The sequence below is a fragment of the Stegostoma tigrinum genome, chromosome 7 (assembly GCF_030684315.1).
Source record: "Stegostoma tigrinum isolate sSteTig4 chromosome 7, sSteTig4.hap1, whole genome shotgun sequence".
Lineage (NCBI taxonomy): Eukaryota > Metazoa > Chordata > Chondrichthyes > Orectolobiformes > Stegostomatidae > Stegostoma > Stegostoma tigrinum.
In genome coordinates this window covers 46,217,861-46,237,582 of record NC_081360.1, presented here as the reverse complement: position 1 = coordinate 46,237,582, position 19,722 = coordinate 46,217,861, and the positions used below count along the sequence as shown (strand labels likewise).

Below are 19,722 nucleotides of genomic sequence, written 5' to 3'. Positions count from 1 at the left end.
TTTCGGCGAATGTTTATGCTTAAAACAGAAAGCAGAACTTTTACTTAGTGTTTTTCCTGTGATTATGATAATTAATTACAATTTTTGTATCCGTTGTTAGATTAGGGGTGTTTTAGTCTGGGATGGAATAGCAAGTTTCATTTTCGTGTACAAAAAGTCAATTGCAGCGCATTTTTTAAAAGAATCTGAAATCTGAATTTGAGGTTCATTTAAATTTATAAACAGCATATGATAACTTCAAACTAATTTCAATGTCTCAGTGACAAAGAAGTGCGCGAGACTTCTCAAAACGTTTCCATTTTATTTCGAAAACGAATTGCCACGTTTTCGTGTCGCATGACATAGCATTGCTGTTTACAAAACCTTGAACTGTCTAGACAACATCGTAAAGTTGACCGCTCTTACCAGCTTAATGGCGACTTATTACACCTTCTACTCACTAAGGAAAGGTCCTGCACTATATCGCAAACAAAAGAACAGAAAGAAATCAATGAAAATAAATTTTAAAACGAAGGAAAACATAAAAAACAATTACATTTATAACGTCCACCATTTGAAAGAAAGTTTTTTCCAAGAAACCGGATCTCAGATAAGTTGCGTCAAACACATTGCTTGGACTTAATGCGGATTCAAATGAAACTGAAAAAAGTAACATCTGCTCATGAGTATGCTAAAGTATGTTTCGAACAGAGAATTCGTACAATGTTGCCTTTGAACTTCTATAATGTCAAGGTCGTCACCTTTAACCTTTTGGAAGACAGAGGCGCCTGGTGGCTGTTGGGTTGTTCTTACAGCTTCCCTCCTAGAGACAAAAGCTTCAACATGTTACTTCAACATTACTACAATGTGTTACTAAAGTGCGCATGCTGAAGCCTATAGAAGGACCAATATGAAAAATCAGCCTTCCCTATGTAGATGAGTAGTTGAGTTTGCGAAAAGTTACATTCAATAATATACACTTTGGTCTTTAGTGCAACGTTATTAAATACGAAGGTTCCTTTGTTCTCCCATGCTTGGCTGTTGGGAGCAGCATCTTTCCGTATAAGCTATTCTCATGCAAGCTGAACTGGTCAAAAATCTTCATCGTATGTCCATACACAATACCAATCGGTCACGAATGTTTCGGCTTCCATGGAAATATGAGGAAATATAATTTACGTTTCAATAGAATTTCCGAAGCAAGCACGGTCTTTCAACTTTCTCTGCGTCAATATAAGGCACTATACATATCTAACCATGATTTTACAGTCTGAATATCACTTAATTGCCATAACATATATAATTTAATTAGGCTCTTTAAAAAATGATGTCAAAACAGCAAAGCTAGTAGTTTACAATGGTTGCCAGCGTGGTTATTTCTGCAAATAGCCACATGGCGGCGCGCTGTAACTCGACGGTTCAAACCAGGCCACCAATACCTTGAAAACAGCTTTCGGGATGAATAGGAAATTATCTCAAATAATGTCAGTATTCCAAGTAATTAAGTTCTCCTTGCTTTTGTCGTATATCTGGAACATCGTGTCGAAGTATGGCATTAAATGTAAGTCAATTCACTGCAGTCGTAAGTTTAATTATTTTACTGTTGGCTTCAAAGATTAAGGCCTAACTTTTTTCACCGTAATGAGTCCGGAAAAAAATAAAACTAATTTGCCAATAACATTATATAGAAAGATTTATTAGTTTTCACTCGGTGTATTCGCTGAAGGTTGTTGATGGGATTTTGTTGAGATTAGAAAGCACAAAGTTACAAAGTAATGGCGCCGAAGAAAAACAGGAACATGCAACATAAGGAACAAATCCGAGCTGATGTATTATTCTCTCTAAAAGAAACTATTATTGTGAATGCAGAAAAAAAACGGAGAGGATACAATACCATTTGATTGGGAAATTAGGCGAAGCCATGTAAAAAAAATCAAACAGCCAATATTTCGCAAAATACTAAATGCTTACGTTTACTTCCTGATGATGTGTTCGGTTTAAATGGCAGCACACCATTTGAATCAGCTCCTTCTCAGTACTGCATTCCTCCTTGTAACGTCTGTATAATCCAGATAGCTTTAGTACGGTTTTGAAATGAATAATGTTGGATATTGAAGTAACATTTCAGGCAATACATTTCACCTCGGTGAAGACTTATGTTTAACCATTGAATTCGTTATTCTCAAAATATCAAAGGAACGCTGTTAACATGTTTGCTATCTGTTAAATTGCTACCTTCTTTTGTAGAACTGAAAAATCGAGCGTTTAAGGAGTGTTTAGTGCAAGGACAACATCAATATTGACAGCATTTTTCAACGTTGATAACAAGAAAATCTGGCGGCGATTTTCTCTAAGCCATTTAAGTGGAATCAAAAGCTCAGCATAATTTCCCAATCTACTCTCCGTTTGTTTCACATTCACAATCCCGAATCAACAGAATATTCATTCCTCTTTCATGATAAACCGCTTTAGCGTTTCGCAATATTCTACTGTACGACAGGAAATAATCCGCAAAGTCTTGTAAAACAGACTGAACGCATGTACACAACGTCTTTCAAAATAGTAAGAAGTGATTGATCGCAGTACTCACGATAGTCACTAATTCCCATTTCAACGCCATTTATGCTTGCGTATTCAATAGGTCATTTTGCTTTAAATTTCCTATTTTCCCAAAAGGAGGTTTCAGAAGAAGGTAATTACCTGATTGTGGAAAGGCAGGCCTGTTATCGATTGGCCACTATATTCTCGTTAGTTCCGTGTATTTTATCCAAATTGTATGAGGAAACTTTGTTTTGCACTTATATAATTAACGTACTTTTAATGACTAAAAGGTGCTTTGAGAGGAAAATATTTTCCTGTCCAGTTATTTAACAAGATGGTGTCATTATGTTAATATTATTCAGATAAACTGTTGACTGAATACACAAACGCATTGGATTTAAAGCATAAGCATACTAATATTCCTAGACGTTCAAATGTTTCTTGATCCACATGGTCGTTACTGATAGCACATACGCAATAGCTTATTTAATGTGACAAGGAGTGAATTGATTTTAATATGTGGCACTCAGTTGTTAGTAGCTCGCAATTTGTAGTCGGACGTAATTTACGCGGCAATCGTATTCAATGCAATTTAGCTTTCACTCACAATTTAACGAAAAGCGCCCAGCAACCCAAAATATTTCCGAAGTATCTACAGGTAACATTATAGTAACATGCAAAATTTTCTTAACACAATTGTGGTGACAAACCAATGTAGGTCGACGGAAGCTTCTGCGCGGATTTTAACTGGATGCTTATGTAGTATTTCGGCCAAAGGGTATAGTTTCTTTCAATCTTTATTATATTTATCTGATAAACTATTATCAAAAGTTCAGGCTGAAACTAGTAACAGACGCTTCAAGTTAATAACCTTTCAATTTGAGTTCTGAGTGTGGCAAAACGGTCAAAAGATTCAAGGTGAAAGTGAAGGTACAACTGGCTGGCGGTTTCATGGTGAGAATACCATACCAGCTTACGCTAGAGAGAAGTCTGAAAGGAGAAATGTGAGCCTCCATCAAAGCACAGGGCCAGCAGCTTAGTTAACACTACAAGGCAAACATAGAAACAAATCATTCCATCGAAACACTTTCATTACAAAGATTTTAAAATTGCACAACAATTGTTTTCGAACTTGATTGCTCTTTCCATTATTTTGACAATAAAGTTGTTGTTGACATGTGTCTGTAGAGAAGGGAACCATTGCTTTGTGTAATGTTGCAATCGGTGCAAATAATGCAGCCTTCATGTTCCTGGTTAAAACTAACATTCAAAAGCTTGCCCTGTATACAATCCTTCCAGCAAATCACATTCCACACTGGTGCTTTAATGCATTACGAGGTTTTAATTAAGCTCCATCATTAGACCCAATTTAGGGAGAATTGTGTGTAACATTTCTCCCATAAACAGCTTATAACTACGTTATTAAACATTGAAGTATCGTTCTGAGACTAATCAGTCAATTTACTTTTTAGTTCCTATCAATATAACCTTTCCTTTATTAAAACCCGGCTCCACATGAGTTGAGTGTACTCTCATGATAACTGTATTTGATATTGTAATCCTTTCCCCTGCATACCAGGAAACTTTATAGTTCAAAGATTTCATAGCCGTTAATTCCTGTGTGTCTGCAGTCGTAATATTTTATGAGTTTTTTTGTCATTCTAGGGGCCTTATGATACAGGTTTTATTTGAGCACATTGAAATGAACAATTATACTATATCATAGAGGACCGCTTGATACAATTAAATTATTTTGTTTACTCAACACGCAATCCAGGCAATTGCCGTAGACTAACAGTAAGGCTTGTTTCATGATAATCAGCAATAATTGCTTTTGCTTTATATAAGCATATTGATGCAACCAGCAACGGACTGTCGTGAATAAATAAGTGTAAATGTAGACGAAAATATTAAAGTGGCTTTCCAAATTTAGCAATTTTTCCACATATTTGATAAATCGACTAAAAAATACAAATGTATTGCGGCAAAGACTCCCAAAGTAATATTACTAACTAATGTGGCCTTCAACATAGCCAATTTAATCTGACGGCAATTGTAAAGTACGAATAAATGGTCTGCACAAGTCACTAATACTGAACTGAAGACTATGTAATAAATGAAAAAGAGATTTACTAGTGAAAATACTTTGAGCTGTACGCTGCCCATTCAAAAACAACGCTATCTCTTGGATGTTATATTGTTTTGAGATAATAATTTGGATATAAATACCAGTTCTGTACTGTGTAGGCCTCAAGGCTCCGAGAATTCTCTCTTTCAAGGCTGCAAGAAGTATGTGTTGTCTGCATCGGGTCTTGTCTTTCTTACTTCCAAATTCACTACCCCTAGACATTTTGCTTTTCATCGCTTACAAAACCACAATTGGTTTGACTTAGTTCGCCATGAATTTGAGTCTTACTTATATTATGAGGTGGTGTTTTGTAATAAATGCACACTGTTGGCTCTCTTTCAAAAATTCTTTGTATTTTTTTCAACAAATCATCGAGCTTATCCTATTGCTCACAGCAGTTGTTGAAGCATCATATTACTCCAGATATAGTCAAGCTACACATCTCTAATGACTAGTACCCGTTATAAATAATAAAACAATAGCAGACAATTGTTATTTTACTAGGAGGTAAACTGTATTCACGTTTGCACTGACCAGGCGTTATGGTTTTCTGTTAATGGTATTTAATGAGGATCTAAATAATGCAAGAAGTGTACCAGTCTGGTTGTTTTATTTTCAGTTTACATATGTTCACTTACATTACAAAATGATTCCAAAAGGCCCAAAACAACAAATGGTTTTCCTTCACCCTACTACTCCTGGCCTTGCCTGAAGGGTTAGATTTACTTCAAACAATACCATCCCCCATTTTTAATTCAAACGTTGAATAAACTAATATAAACATTCTCATTGATGTATCATCGTCCCAAATGGATACATTGCCTATGCTATCTTATCACTAATATCTCAGGTCATTCTTACGGTTCTGCTGAGTGATTTCACATGGAAAACATACAGTTGAAGAACATTCAACGCCAACTTGGTTAACTTTTGCTCACACAAGTTTAGGTGTTAGTAACCGGATTGTGATCTATTTGGGATGAATATGCTCCAGATAATTATGTATGCCTAGAACTATTTGTGGTCTCAATGTTTTGCATGTGCGACAAAACATCTCGGCATGGTATATGAAGTTATGACTTATAATCGGTGTTCGCTTCAACCGAATCTAAAATTTACATGCACAGGCGCCAGAATGTTAACGGATTTGGACTGCAAAATCGATCAAATCGAAACTAATGTTGGATAAATGAACAGCCGCAAATGATGTACGGAAATGGTATATGTACTCTTCAATGTGACTTACAAGTCCCTCACGTATTCATACGACTTCTAAGATTTTGTTCATTTTGAATATCGGTAGAATTTTTGAAGTTTGATTTAGTCTAACGCTCGCAAAACCAATAACATTCTCAAACGTTACATTTATATCGCAAAAGAAATAAAGAGAGGAACCGTGACAGCCTTGACCCTGACACTGTCCCCTTTCCTGTTCGTCTTGTTGAGAAGAAAATCTCATCGGCCTTGTGTGGAATTCACATAGCTGCTCAATAGCTGATGTCCATTTTGGTTTCCGTTTTTCTTGAACTCCAAATGATTCTCCCAGTGACCGGAAGTAGGCATGTGCTGTTAAACGGCAAATTTTTTCCGATTGGAAAGTTCGGAAAAAATAGCTGCAAGCTGCATTGACCCAGCTCTGCAACTCCATCAAAGGAGCGAATCCGGAAAACAACAAGCAGTATCACTGCTGGCGCCGCGGAGCAAATATGGTGCGTGCCTTTCAGTTGTTTTTGGCGATGTTTTGATCGCCGATTGTGGGAACATGTCCAGTCCAGTTATCAACAGCTCCAAAAAAAGTGAGAGAATTTGAAAGTTAAGTTTTGTTTTAGGATAAGCTAGTTGAATCTAAACGCCAAAACACTGACTAAATTAACTCCTCCAAATTAATGGCAAGAATCGGAAATCGCCTTTTGCTCAGCCACGGTGTTGGAAGGTGTCTGTGCAAATATTCAAATGCAGTTGCATTACTGAAGAAGGGTCCCGACCCGAAACGTCAAGCTTTCCTGCTCCTCAGATGCTGCTTGACCCGCTGTGTTCATCCAGCGTCACATTGTGTTATTTTGTAGAAGTGTTTGGTGTCACCATCTGAAAACCTGCATGCTAACTATATTAATTGAAAGTACAGAGGGCGGAAGGGTTTTTTTTGGAAATTCAGATGTAGAATATTATAGCCATGGTCAATTTTCCAAACTAACATTAGCCTTATTATACATTGAACTACTTCTTATGTTTACTGTTAAGTACTGTACAAGGGAAAGCGTTGAGCCAGTGAATGCAGATAAAAATGCAAAAAAATCTTACATTGATTTAACCAAATGTTTGGTTCACGTCAGAGCAAGGTGGACTGTCTGACAGGTTAAACATCTAATAGCCGTATTATGTGCTGTGCATGCAATTGCAGCGCCAGCGTCGCTGAAACTATAAAGGCAATCAGATCATAAACCTGCTCTGTACACTTTTCATTTCGTTGATATTTTCAACTAAAAACTATATTTTAATTTCCAAAGGCCAGAAATTACAGCGATATTTTTCTTCTTCAATTTTGTTTTGTTCATCAATAACAAATTGATTGGATTTTAGCGGAGTGATCATCACTGCTATTTTGGATAACATTGAATGAGGAATGGCTTTGATGAGGCGTTTGAGTGCTGGTCGGTGTGGGAATTAAATGAGCTGCAGTGGGCGCCGCTTTTGAAATGCTGTTGTAGGTGTCGCTGTTGTCCACAGTTAAGCTCAAATACAAACGATTGTGGATCATGTGATGTACGGGGGAGGGTAGTGCTTCATGGCCATTTTCAAATTCCATTGGCCCAGTAGTCATGTGGTTCTACAGAGGCATCCACAATTACACGGGGAATGTTTTGTTAGAGATGTCAGCTTACAAAGGACATCATCTGCCTCCTTCAAATTACTCTCCAAAATGTCCTGCCCCAACAGCTCTCCCGCTACGAACTCGTTTTTAGTAGATTCCCTGCTCAGTGCTTGTCGGGGTGACGGTTTCTATTCAAGTACTTCTATGTACATGCCATCGAGCACGGATATGGGAACTTACGGAATGCAGACCTGTGGACTGCTCCCGACCATGACTAAACGAGGAGAGGTTAGCCATCAAAATATGAGCATCAGCGTTCATCCGTATATATCTCAGGTAGATGGCTGGCCTGACCCTTCCAGGCCATGCCGAATTGAACAACCTGTTAGTCCACAGATGCCCACGTGCTCCTTCCCTGCTAGCATAAAGGAGGAAAGCACTTGCTGCATGTATAATTCAGATAAACGCGCAAAACTCAACCCGACCGCAATCCCTACCTATCCCAGATTGGTGCCCGAAAACTGTTCGATTGAAAATCCTGAGATCCCTATCCCGGGATATTTCAGACTCTGTCAGGCTTATCCATTGGAGAAAAGCCTAGATTATAATCAAGCTGTGGAGATCCGTTCAAATGTGATGCCGCAGTCAAACCTAGGGCTTATCAGTAAACTCCAGGTATCCAACCAGACACTAATGGAAGGGAAAATAAACGAGAAGCCAAACGCACAGGAATCCATTAAGGGAATTTATGTGGAAACTCCTGAACGAAAGCCGAGTTCAGTGGAGGCCAGTGCACCCGCTGAGGAAGCCGAATCTAGCTCGGAACTATCGGATAACGAGGCTAAAGGTGAGCCTTTAAAATATTGAATCTGAACGTGGCAACATCGTACATCCGATAGAAAAACTTACATTGTTACTGCAATACATAACTATATCAGGACAGTATATTTGACTGTTTTATGTGTATTTCTGATCATCAATATTTGCAAACGAGAAACAAAGTCTGCTAAATGTCGCAGAAAAGGATAATTTTATTTTATTACTTGTTGAAAAAAGTACTCCGTAATATCATTACATTGTTAATGACGTAGTAAAGACCAACAAATCATTTACAGATGTCAGCCTAACATTGATAATTTCATTTTAGAGTTGCCATGTGTCTTCTAATCCACTTCTAAGATACAACCCAAAACTTCTACTACCGTAAACTACAAATATTAAGAACACCTATTTCTATATTTAGAGGCACGGCGCAAACTCAGTGTTACTCATTCTATTGTGAAAAGTAAGCTACTTGCACCATTTGCTGACTTAGGAATATTCGATGGTAAGTGCTAGTCGCAGTTAAATGGTCGTTTTCCCTGCCATAGTTAATTTTTAATATGTAACATGTTACAATGAGCAGTAATAGAAGTTCCATACTAGGAACCTGAAATATTGCTAGCACATACAATCATAAATTCCAATTAATATGCTCGATAAGTGGAAACGATAGTATGTTTAATAGCCTAAGATTTACCTTAGGAATAATTGTCATGGCCGCGTAGGTTTGTACTGTTAAGGTTTTGCAATCATTAAATTTGCGCTATGAAGTTGAAAATGACTTATTGGCAAAAATCCTAGCGGTGCAAATAACCTACAGCTTTACGTTTCATTCACTAGTAATGATATTGCCTACTAATCATATATCCATATCTGATGAATTGTCTGTTGTCCGTACATCTTTAATGTTCTGGCATTTAGTTAACAATTGATAAAGAAGCCTGCCACAAAACCAGAGATATAATACTGTTTGTCAATATCCAAAACAGTTTTAAAAATTTCCTTGAATTAGTAAGAAATTTGATCTTTAAATTGAACCAAATTATATTATTTATATATATATATTTGTTTTTACTATTTGACAACACGTGAAGAACGTGTAGAGGTTTGCTGCACTGTGTATAACTTAAGGTATCAGCATTCTGTTCAATCGCCCTGGCTGGGATTTGTTTAAATTAATGTGTTGGAGACACGTTCGCTGAAATATTATTTCTTATTTATTCCTTCTGCTAGAAGAGACCAAAACTCCAATAAGCAACTGGCTAACAGCAAAGAGTGCAAGGAAGAAGAGATGTCCTTATACAAAATATCAAACACTGGAATTAGAGAAAGAGTTTTTATTTAATATGTATCTGACTCGTGAGCGCCGTCTAGAGATAAGTAAGAGCGTGAATCTGACCGACAGACAAGTCAAGATCTGGTTTCAAAATCGCAGAATGAAGCTGAAGAAAATGAACCGGGAGACCCGAATTCGAGAACTGACCACTAATCTAACCTTCTCTTGAGTGTGAAGTACTATTACACTGAGATCCCAAACATTTAATATTGTAATGATTAACTGGAGACTGCAATCCTTCTCTTTCTCCACTCTGGGATATTGTCAACTATGCTGATTTCTCCATTTTAGTGTTATGGTTGTTTGAAAGTACAATAGCACGTTTATCTTAACAAGAATATTTTCTGAGAAATTGCTCTCTCTAACGTGGGACAAACTACTTACTTTGTTTAGTAAGTAGATTTTAAATTATTTGTCATGTTACAATTATTCGTGTAATTTCGGGAAAGTGCGCCGTACGTCAGAACATTACATTTTACAAAATTAGGATATACAGAAAAATGAAATTTATTTAGTGATTACAAATCAGACGTGACAATATCGTGAAAAATCGTAACAGAAACAGACAATTTGAATTGTTTATTCTGAAGTTGCTCTTGAACAGTAGTCGCGCAAAATACCGTGTTAAACTCATCAGGTCTCTAGAAGAAATTCTTAGATCCTTTTGGAGTTTGTGATGGAGTTGTGATGCAAATGTTCATGTCTATTTATATGCATGTGTCTGTTGCACGTATATATATTATATATATACATATATATATAATTATAAACAATAAATCCTAAATTAGATTTCATTTTCTTCAATCCATTTCACAACTTGGGAAGCTTTGCCAATGGCCACAGGTGAAATTGTTAAACTATTCGTGGATATTTCAACAAAATAATTTAACAACGTCAATCATAGTGTTTCTCATAACAAATAAAGGTTTGATAAATGCAGCTACGCAGATGTTAACACAGATGTTAATGCAGATATTAATTAAATAGTATTTCCCTACACAATACTTTAGAACATTACGTTTTCGTAACAGGTGGGAGACTCACACTGAATTGCTAGATCCTAAATTAAACACAAAATCTGCAGTGCGTCTAGTTTGAGACAAGCCGCAAAACTTGTACATGTAGACATCAATTTATCAAACATGGCTTATCGTGCCGTATAAGATTAATTAGGAACTGGCACCAATATGGACAGGCATTTATTTAACGAACGGCAGGACACTGGGAATGTCGCGAATCTGAAAAAAAAGACAGAAAACGTTGGAAATCGACTGAAACTTTAGCTCGATTTCCCTCCGCGGATGCTGTCTGACCTGCTGAGTATTTCTAGGTTTTCCAGCATTTCTGTTTTTGTTACATATTTATTCATGCTTTTTATTTTGGCATTGATTTGTTTGTCAATAATACGCCATACATTTCGTTTTTCCGTTTGTAGCTAAATCTACTGATGCGGCATAAGCAAGTGAGGTTTAACTTAGTAATTTTGATCAATAACATTCAATGTTAAGATTTTCTGAGGAACTATTTAGGGGAAATAGTAACCTGCTTTATTAACGAAAACAAAACTTTCACAGTTCTGCTTCATTGTTTATTTGAGTTTTACTTTAACCAGCAGATCCAAACTACTTTTTTTATGACTGCGACCTTGTTGTTAATAAATAGACACCTTGCATTAGTGATTCCCACGTGCTCAATACAAACGATCATTTTCAGGCTCGAATGTTATTTTATCCGGTACAAAATGCTAAGAATATTTGGTTGCAGTGGGGATCAAACATCATGAATTCAATGCTCTGCTCTTTTAGGATGCGCAGCTTATCTTGTGACTGCCACCCGCGGCAATAAAACAAAATAACTTCAGTAACATGGTTAGATCTTCGGTATCTTTTAGCGCACAGTGTAACGAGTTTCGCATAGTTCCATGAGATTTCTTAAAAGCCATCCCTTAATCTAATTTGCATAGGCAAGAAACAAATCAAAGCGTTAGGAGCGGAGAGTGAGCTGAATGAGGCGGCCAGTCAATGGTTCAATTCGGTACATTATTGTTTTGTAATGGAGAAGGCTTAAACTAATTAATGAAGAGCGTCAGGAGTCAAGTTAAATCTGAATATACGGATACACTACTTTCAAAGCCAACCGAGTTCCTACTCTTTGTTAATAATTGTACGGAGCTAGCTTTTAAGAAGAAGACAAAAAGACGAATGTTATAGCAACAAGTACGCCGTACTTACTGTTATCTCAACAGTGTAAAAATCCTTCGATAATATCATAAACATTCGTGTCATAAAGATTATAAAGTCGTTTAAGTAAACACACATTCTGTGTGCCTGCCTTAGGAAAATCGTGAAGCTTTTAAAATTACATTTTGTACAAGGGCATTGTAAAAACAGATGTATGAATGAAACCAAATTAAGCACATCTAATAGCTCAATCAAGTCCAAGTTTGAAATAAAGCGTAGCTCTTACACAATCAAGAACCGAAATATTGCAGGAATCGTTTAGCATAATAATTGTTTTTAACTTCAGTCCAACAAATACTATTTTTGTCTCTCTGATTAGTTTACAGCAGAGAACAATTTACACAATTCGTTTTTAACAACTGTTTTTTTGCTTACAAAGTGAATTAACACGAATGCTATGAAGCTATAAATGATTAAAGTACTTACTTTTCATTGATAACAGTTATAAATAGAAAAGTAATTCCCATTTGGAGTTTAGTAGCATCCCGATCCGGGCAAATGCACCTATTATTTAAACAGGGCATTTTGGTTTTGTCTTCTGTATCACATGACAGGAAACTTACAAGAAAAGTAATCCTTTACCACTGGCGCACTGTTCAGCGGGTATTTAAGTTGTAATGCGTTCTTTCAATGCGAGTTAATTTGTGAAGGTGGAGAGATAGTTGATAATCAATCTTAACCACGTTAACTCTGTAAAAGACAAAGTTTTACGTGACTTACTGTAAAATGGCAATCAACAAAAAGAGATGCTTTCTGACGACATTGCTTCCACAACCGTCAACTTTATAAACAATAAAGATGTAGAAATTTGAGTTTGTTTTCGCTTTACTGAAATAATCTTAACTGTAAAAATTTAAACCATGCTGTTGTGTAGACCTGACAGTCACGTACCTAACTGCAGCCTAGATTTCTTGCGTTATTCGTAATTTCCAGCATGAAAGAAACTAACCGCTATATTTGTTAATGAAATAGAACAATTACCATCAACGTCCTCCTATCGCTTCAACTTCACGAAAACTGACAACTTGCGAAAAAAAATCAGTATGGAAGTGTTAACTAAAGTCAGCGAGGTTGTTACTTGTATAACCTTAAATCGAGATAAATCTGACTTGCCAAAGTAAAATTGAAAATTAGGCCTTCAAAGCTTACAAATTGCTTAAAGAAAGTGATTTGAGTGCATTAAGGTAATATACTACAGTTCATATCAGAGAGAGGTTGAGTTGAACTGTTCATAATGTGTGTTACCTTTCAGTTTTTCTAATCTTCCTATTTTGACAATTCACCGTGATCGGTTGAGCGTTTTCTTCTCGTTCATCTTGAAGAAAAGACGAATAATAACGTATTTGCCTATGAACAAGAAAGTAAACGGAGGCGATAAAAAATAAAGTTTATTTTAATCGGATGGATTTTGTGAATCGTCCGTGAGCTGGTCACAATTAATTACTACAAGCTCGTCATGGTGAATGCCAATATTACTGCGCAGTTACTGACCATTTGGAAAAATAAAGTTCAATATGATCAAGAAGAGAGGGATTAATCTAAATGAGTCTCGATAAAAAAAAACATTAACTAAACTTATTCCCTTTCTCACAAAGGAAGTTTGCCTGATTTGTATCATGGTAGACCGTCAATGAATGTGTTATCTGAAGAAGTCTGCCGTTTCTCTGCAGCTCGTTAATGGACATCATATTCTAAAATTCGGAAACAGTTCAAACTTCTCGACCCTTTCTCTCAAACTCGCTGCAGTTCTCTGCTGCATCGGCCAGCGACAGACTTGAAAGACTGCACTGGAGCTGGGATGCATTTAAATCCCCAACAGCGGGTACATTCACCTCTTTTGAATACCCTGGTACAGTGGTCGACTATAAACAGACCGTGTACAACAAACATATTTAAAGACAAGAATACTCGCACATTTGTGGGAATATTTTGCCGTCCAGTTTTGGTGAAGCGTGCTTCACTATGCCAAAAAGAGGCCTGTTTTATTAAAGACGCATTAATGTATAATCAAATGCACCTCATAAAATTTTTATTGATAGACATAAAAGCATTTATGGTGGCTTCTGAGTACAGACTATAAAGGGGCGAAGAACCGTTTACTTCAAATGCAATGATGTTTAAAGCAAAGTAAAATATTAGCTGAAGAAAATTCGAAATGTGGAAAATAGACTCAGCACGTTGCGATACACCAGATTTTAAAACGAGCAGCTCAAATCCTTCGTTTTACAACATATCGTTTACTCCTTTAATGGGATAAACCAATCAGTGGCCTGTAAAGGCCTTTTTTTCCAAATCTGGGATGTACAGTATAGAAGCACCAACGTACCTCGAAGGTGTTTTCTTGCCGCTTTATTGCATTAAGCTAACAGATATCTGCTCTTGACATAGATCATGGACTACGCACTGCTGATTATGAAATGAGTGACAGACATTAATTAACTGACGGGGAAAGTAGTCCCCACGTTTCTCCAGGGCTGGTTTAACTGCGCTTGCAGAGGTTGCTCCTTTGGAACCAGCAGAATTTTTCCAACAATTCTGATCAAGTGATTTTGTTTAGTCCATTCATAATGCATGGTTTTCAATTTGGTATAAAGCTGGGCTTGGCCCCCGTTGCGGTCAGGCCGATGAGCGGATTGATTTACTCGCTGTATTGGTAAATATAATCACGTGAGTCCCGCAACCAATAGCTGCAACTGTAGTCGGCAAAATACTATGATTGTTCTGTGTGAAGGTATCAGATACACTTTCCAGTGTAACCTTTTCTATGAAAGCGAGAGAGCCTAAAATGTCGACCGGTGGCACTATACACAATTATTATGTTGATTCTTTCATAGGTCAAGAGACAGAGGACTTATATGCGGCTAGGTATTCCCAAGGATCACACGGCACAGCTTCAAGGCCATCAGGTGTTGCAGACACTTCAGATTTCTCTTCCTGCAGTTTTACCCCCAAGTCAACCGCGTTTTCAAATCCCTGGTCTCCCGTTCACCCTCAATCCTCTGCCGCCGTTGCAGGAATCTATCATCCTTACATGCATCAATCGCATCTTGCGGCTGGAGACAGCAGATACGTGCGCTCGTGGTTAGAACCGATTTCCAGTTCAGTCTCTTTCCCCGGATTCCATCCTAATGGCCGGCATTACGGGATCAAGCCAGAAACTTTATCAACCAAGAGGACTGAGTGCTCTTCCTATGAGCTGCAAACTCTCAGTCTGCCCGACTTCACTTGCGGCTCTTACCCAGAGTGCAGGGAGAAGCTTCCCAAGGAGCTTGGTTGCACCAGCTCCGAGACCACGAGCAACAGTGAGCATAAGGAGGAGAAACAACAGCAACTTGACCCAAGTAAGTGCAAAAAATTGCAGCTTGATTTACAACCCGAACCTGTAGAAGCGAGTATGCAAAGCTGATGGTTTTACAAACCTATAAAAATGTCTAGACGCCTACCCAAGTCTGAAAAGCCACAGCCACAGTAAAGAGTTCATATTGTTTACAGGGAATTTTTACACACAAATTTGAGTCTGACATGGTTTTTAAACTACTGCGTATTCCTCCTCGTTGCACTTTACAGAGCAATTTGAAAGTCAAAAGTAGATTTTTCCCCCAAATTAAACTTTTGTAACTGTATTTTGCCATTCTTGCCATGGAAATTTATTTTCTGTTTCATAACAACCCATTTCAACACGACTCGAAATAGGTTGAAATCAATGTTTCCATTTCTCAGTATATTAAATCTCACTGAACTTGTCAAGTACGCAGTGGGGAAGAGAACTGCAGCTTTGATCAACATTATTGCGAATGCGGACATTCTTTAAAGTGTCTGAAATTCCATGTAAAATTTCAAGAGATGTTCATGCTTTAATTCTTGCTTTCTCCCCCCTCCCATTCCTTTCAGACCATCCCGCAATAAATTGGATCCACGCGCGCTCTACCAGGAAGAAGCGTTGCCCTTACACCAAATACCAGACGCTTGAATTAGAAAAAGAGTTTTTATTTAATATGTATCTCACCAGAGACAGGCGTTATGAAGTTGCTAGAATTTTAAATCTTACTGAGCGGCAAGTAAAGATTTGGTTTCAAAACAGAAGGATGAAAATGAAAAAGATGAACAAGGTGAAAAATAATGAAGAACCTTGAACGAACAGTTGTTTCTTAACCATAGGTCAGAAAACCTTACAGACGGTGTATAAAGCGTTTTGTCTATCTAGTGGTGCCTAATCGAAGCACGGTTTATGTTTCTCAGTGTTGTACTGCTCCAGAGCAACCTCGTGTTTAAACAAATGACGTTCACCCAGAGACTGTTCCTGACTTGCTGCTATTGGGATACATTAAAACGGAACTTAAACTGAAGTCAGCACGTTGCCTGTATTATTTCAAAACTTTGACATTATTATAACATACTTGTTTCAAATAAAAATAAAACATGGAAAGTTGAAGATTTCCGTTGGTTGTGCTACTTGTAAAATGCTGTATTTTCGCTGTACAGTTAGTGTACCATTTCGGTATAAGTATAAAGAAATGCAAATCCTTTGCCTTTCTATTCCATTTTTTAATTCGATTATTCGGTGAAATGTAATACAAGTGTCACTGGCTGAACATCATTCGGTTATTTTCAAGTGCAATGACATTATCACTGTGTTGATAAAGAGTCGAGCCGACGTACTATTTATTTAAAATATTTCAAGTGAAATTAGCAGACCCATCATGGTCGTTATGGGAGGCACATTTTTCGAATAACCTTAAAGTGTCATTAAACTATAGGCACGTTGACTAAGGAACACAAATCAATTAAAAGCTATTTAAACGTTGCTACTTTTTTTTCAAAAAGCATGGACATCTTTCTGTGCGTTTGGGACAATCTGAAGCAAGCTTATTTTAGTAACAAGTGAACATGATCTGCTTTAATTTTGTGTTTATTGCGTCAACTTCAATAAAGATGTTCTTTCTTGGACAAAATACAATGGAATTAATGTAATAAAGATGTACAAATATAATAAGACAGTAGCTTTTCGCTTACTCCCTGATCCTTTGCAGTATTCACTCGATACAATAGATGTGACAATAGATCTGATGCTGTACTGCAAGTATCAAAAGACTAAGCAGAAAGTTCTAACCATGTCCACTGGTTTGTATCTCACGATAACAATAAAAAATTATAAACATCTCAATTTTGCAAACTGTTTCAAAGGTTATTTATGATTCGATAACACTATTTGACTGTAATTTCTTGATCGTTTAAAAGCAGACGGCAAAGCGGTATATTCCGTCAGAAGGCATTATATTGCCCCCCAGGCCTGTCCGAAAATCAGTGTTGCTAAAAGGATGCTGAGATTATAACGACTCAAACGGGATTTTGCTTAAATTAGCTGATCGGCAATATACTATTGACCTCGGGATGAAAGAACACCACTAGTTGGTTAAGTTGTAAAAACAATTCGGAATCCTGAATTGTAGTAACTAGCAACTACATTCTCAAACGCATACTGACACATGTACTCCTGTAGCAAATGCAGCTCAAAATATTTTGAAAAACAAAGGCGCTTTTAATCAATAGAATTTGATTATTTCCTGAGTATGCGAGTTTATTTGCTCGAAGGAAGTTACTTGCGGTTGCTTGTGTAGAAAGGCGTTTATAGTTTATCTTCTGTTGTAGGAACAAGAAGTTATTTATATTAGTATCGCTGGTATTCGACACATAGCACGTTAGAATGATTCGTAGTTGCAAACACACTGGGTGCTTTGGTTAATGATATAAAAACTAAACAACGAAATACACATTGGTGGCAAAACCGTGGTGCGGATTTTCGGTATCTAGACACCTGAGTGGCCAAGGAGTTCTTTATTGTAGGCTACTATCTCATTAATGCACTGAAAACAACCACGTGTCCTTCTAAAACTAGAACTTCATTCTTTTTGGTGAATCTTCTGAAAACTTTAGCGCTCGGAAGGTGTTGAATTACAACGCCATCTATTGCCACAATTCTACATACAGTACTTTAGAACCGGAAGGAACGGGGTACAATAAACCCCACAACTGGCTAGACGTCTGACCTAATGGCTTTATAGTTTTCTTCATATACTTACGGACTTCTTTGAAATCAGCCAATTCAGATGTTTTTGTCTGTTGATAACAAACAAAAACGCAGACTCTGATTAAAGGAGCGAAGACAATTAATGCGTCTTTGTTACTTGAGTCTGGATAAAATTAACTATTCCCAAACGTGCATGTGGGAAGTGCAGTGAAGTAGACTTCGCTATAAGGCAAGTTTACATAACGATTAATCCGCATGCCTAGTTCAATAGCAATAACAACAACGAGGAAAGTTATCGGCTTAGGTCCTTAACTGAAAAGGAAAGCGATAAAACAGGTCTACATGTTCCAAATATGTTCTTTGCAAGATGAAAATGATTTATATGCTTTTATGTATGTCCGGTTGTTAAATGACAGTGGAAGCTAAAGTGAGCACCGCGCCTGCTTCAGAATGTATTTAGTTTTGTAAGCCCAAGTTATTGCTTCTGACCCCGCTCACATGTGCATGTAATTTTATTCACAAATTCAAGCAAAATTATTAGCAGCATGTACTACATATCCAAATGACATTTCTCAGTCTACGAAACAGATTTGAATCTTACCAAATATTTAATATTATTTCATAGTACGCTATCAACTAACTTTTAAACATACGTAGACTCGGCGGGACAGCACTGGACTTTAGGATTTTTTAAAATGCACTATACCTAAAGCAAATCTAGCTGACAGTTCTGAATATTTGTATGTGAAGCAACGTATAGCATTATTAAGATCTCACTGGAGCTCGTTTTGGTTCCGTTTCTTAACAAGCAAGTCAACCAGTTCTTCAATGATTCCGTGAAAAATCAAAGGAGCCGCAATGCCTTTCTAGGTGTACTTCATGAGTCTGTCCACAAGGCGGTGCTGTCGCTCCACTACAAAAAAGTAGAAAACTACATGAGTGTAGATTCACCGGAAATCGGTTAAAAGGAAAGTAATAAGTTTTCACTGTCAGATCACATTTTGAAAACGTGAATAACAGTACTATCTGTAGCCTGACATTTTGGACTAGTTTCAAACTACAAGCTTAACACAATAATCGTAAATACTAACGTTCAAAATCAAACGGGAGTAAGTAAGCACGTAATCACTTCAAAATTAAGGATTCCATATAACATTTTTGAAATTTATCTCAAAATAACGACAAAGTGGAAACTTTCGAATTTAAACGACTTGCGTGAAGAATGTGAATGATTTTCTATTGCAATCTACGTCATTTGCAACTGTAAATTTCACAAGAACACACCATATTTGCATCTGCATTCTCCTTTGTTGCAATGATGTCCATTCCTCGAAACTGTAAAATATGATCTTTGGGCAACGGTTGACGTTGTATGCTACTGTCGAAGACTGTCATAGTCATCTATCGTTCGGAGTGGATTTCCGGAAGAAAGATTTCACAGTGTTTTCCCCCTCATTGTTTAATAAAATTCACTATTCGGTAACGGAGAGTGAAATTGTACAATCGAGTACAGCAAAGTCAATTCAAACGGAATGCATTTCGAACTAATTTTCGGAAACTGTATAATTCTCGACTTTAACGGCGTAAGTATCGATTTATTTTCTCGTCCACCCAGTTTCAAAACAGCAACGAAAAAAGGATTGTGCCTACGTTTAAAAAAATTCCACGGCCTCCAATTTTACAAGTTTATGCTTAAAACACTTATTTTAAGATTATGTTCGAATCAGTTTCAATAATTAATGAGTAATCTTAAGCGTTTGAAATACAGATTTCAATATAAAATGACTTGCACAGCACATGTTGATATAGTTACTGATTTCAAGCTAAAATAAAATG

At 37.0% G+C, this 19,722-nt stretch overlaps 2 protein-coding genes and 1 long non-coding RNA gene across 4 annotated transcripts in view; 2 read left to right on the top strand and 1 right to left on the bottom strand.

The window, feature by feature from the left end:
* LOC125454368 (uncharacterized) overlaps positions 1-15,160 on the bottom strand; it is a 33,508-nt gene extending 18,348 nt beyond the window's left edge. Inside the window, exons 1-4 of one of the 2 annotated variants that reach the window (XR_007247972.2) lie at positions 14,185-15,160; positions 13,104-13,205; positions 12,285-12,548; positions 8,481-10,856 (exon numbers count right to left, since the gene is read on the bottom strand). This is a non-coding gene — a long non-coding RNA (uncharacterized LOC125454368). Of the gene's footprint in view, positions 1-8,480; positions 10,857-12,284; positions 12,549-13,103; positions 13,206-14,184 lie in introns of those variants that run through there. The other variant, XR_007247973.2, reaches the window with a different exon arrangement.
* Positions 6,895-12,629, top strand: LOC125454362 (homeobox protein Hox-D10-like). The gene is given in 3 exon segments (XM_048535047.2): positions 6,895-7,564; positions 7,567-8,307; positions 9,516-12,629. Coding segments are annotated over 3 exon segments (1,110 nt in total). The 5' UTR covers positions 6,895-7,467; the 3' UTR covers positions 9,788-12,629.
* LOC125454366 (homeobox protein Hox-D9) lies at positions 14,360-17,022 on the top strand. The gene is made up of 2 exons (XM_048535053.2): positions 14,360-15,199; positions 15,750-17,022. Exons 1-2 carry the CDS (start codon positions 14,623-14,625, stop codon positions 15,989-15,991), a joined length of 819 nt encoding a protein of 272 aa, XP_048391010.1. The 5' UTR covers positions 14,360-14,622; the 3' UTR covers positions 15,992-17,022.
* Positions 17,023-19,722: the final 2,700 nt, after the last annotated feature.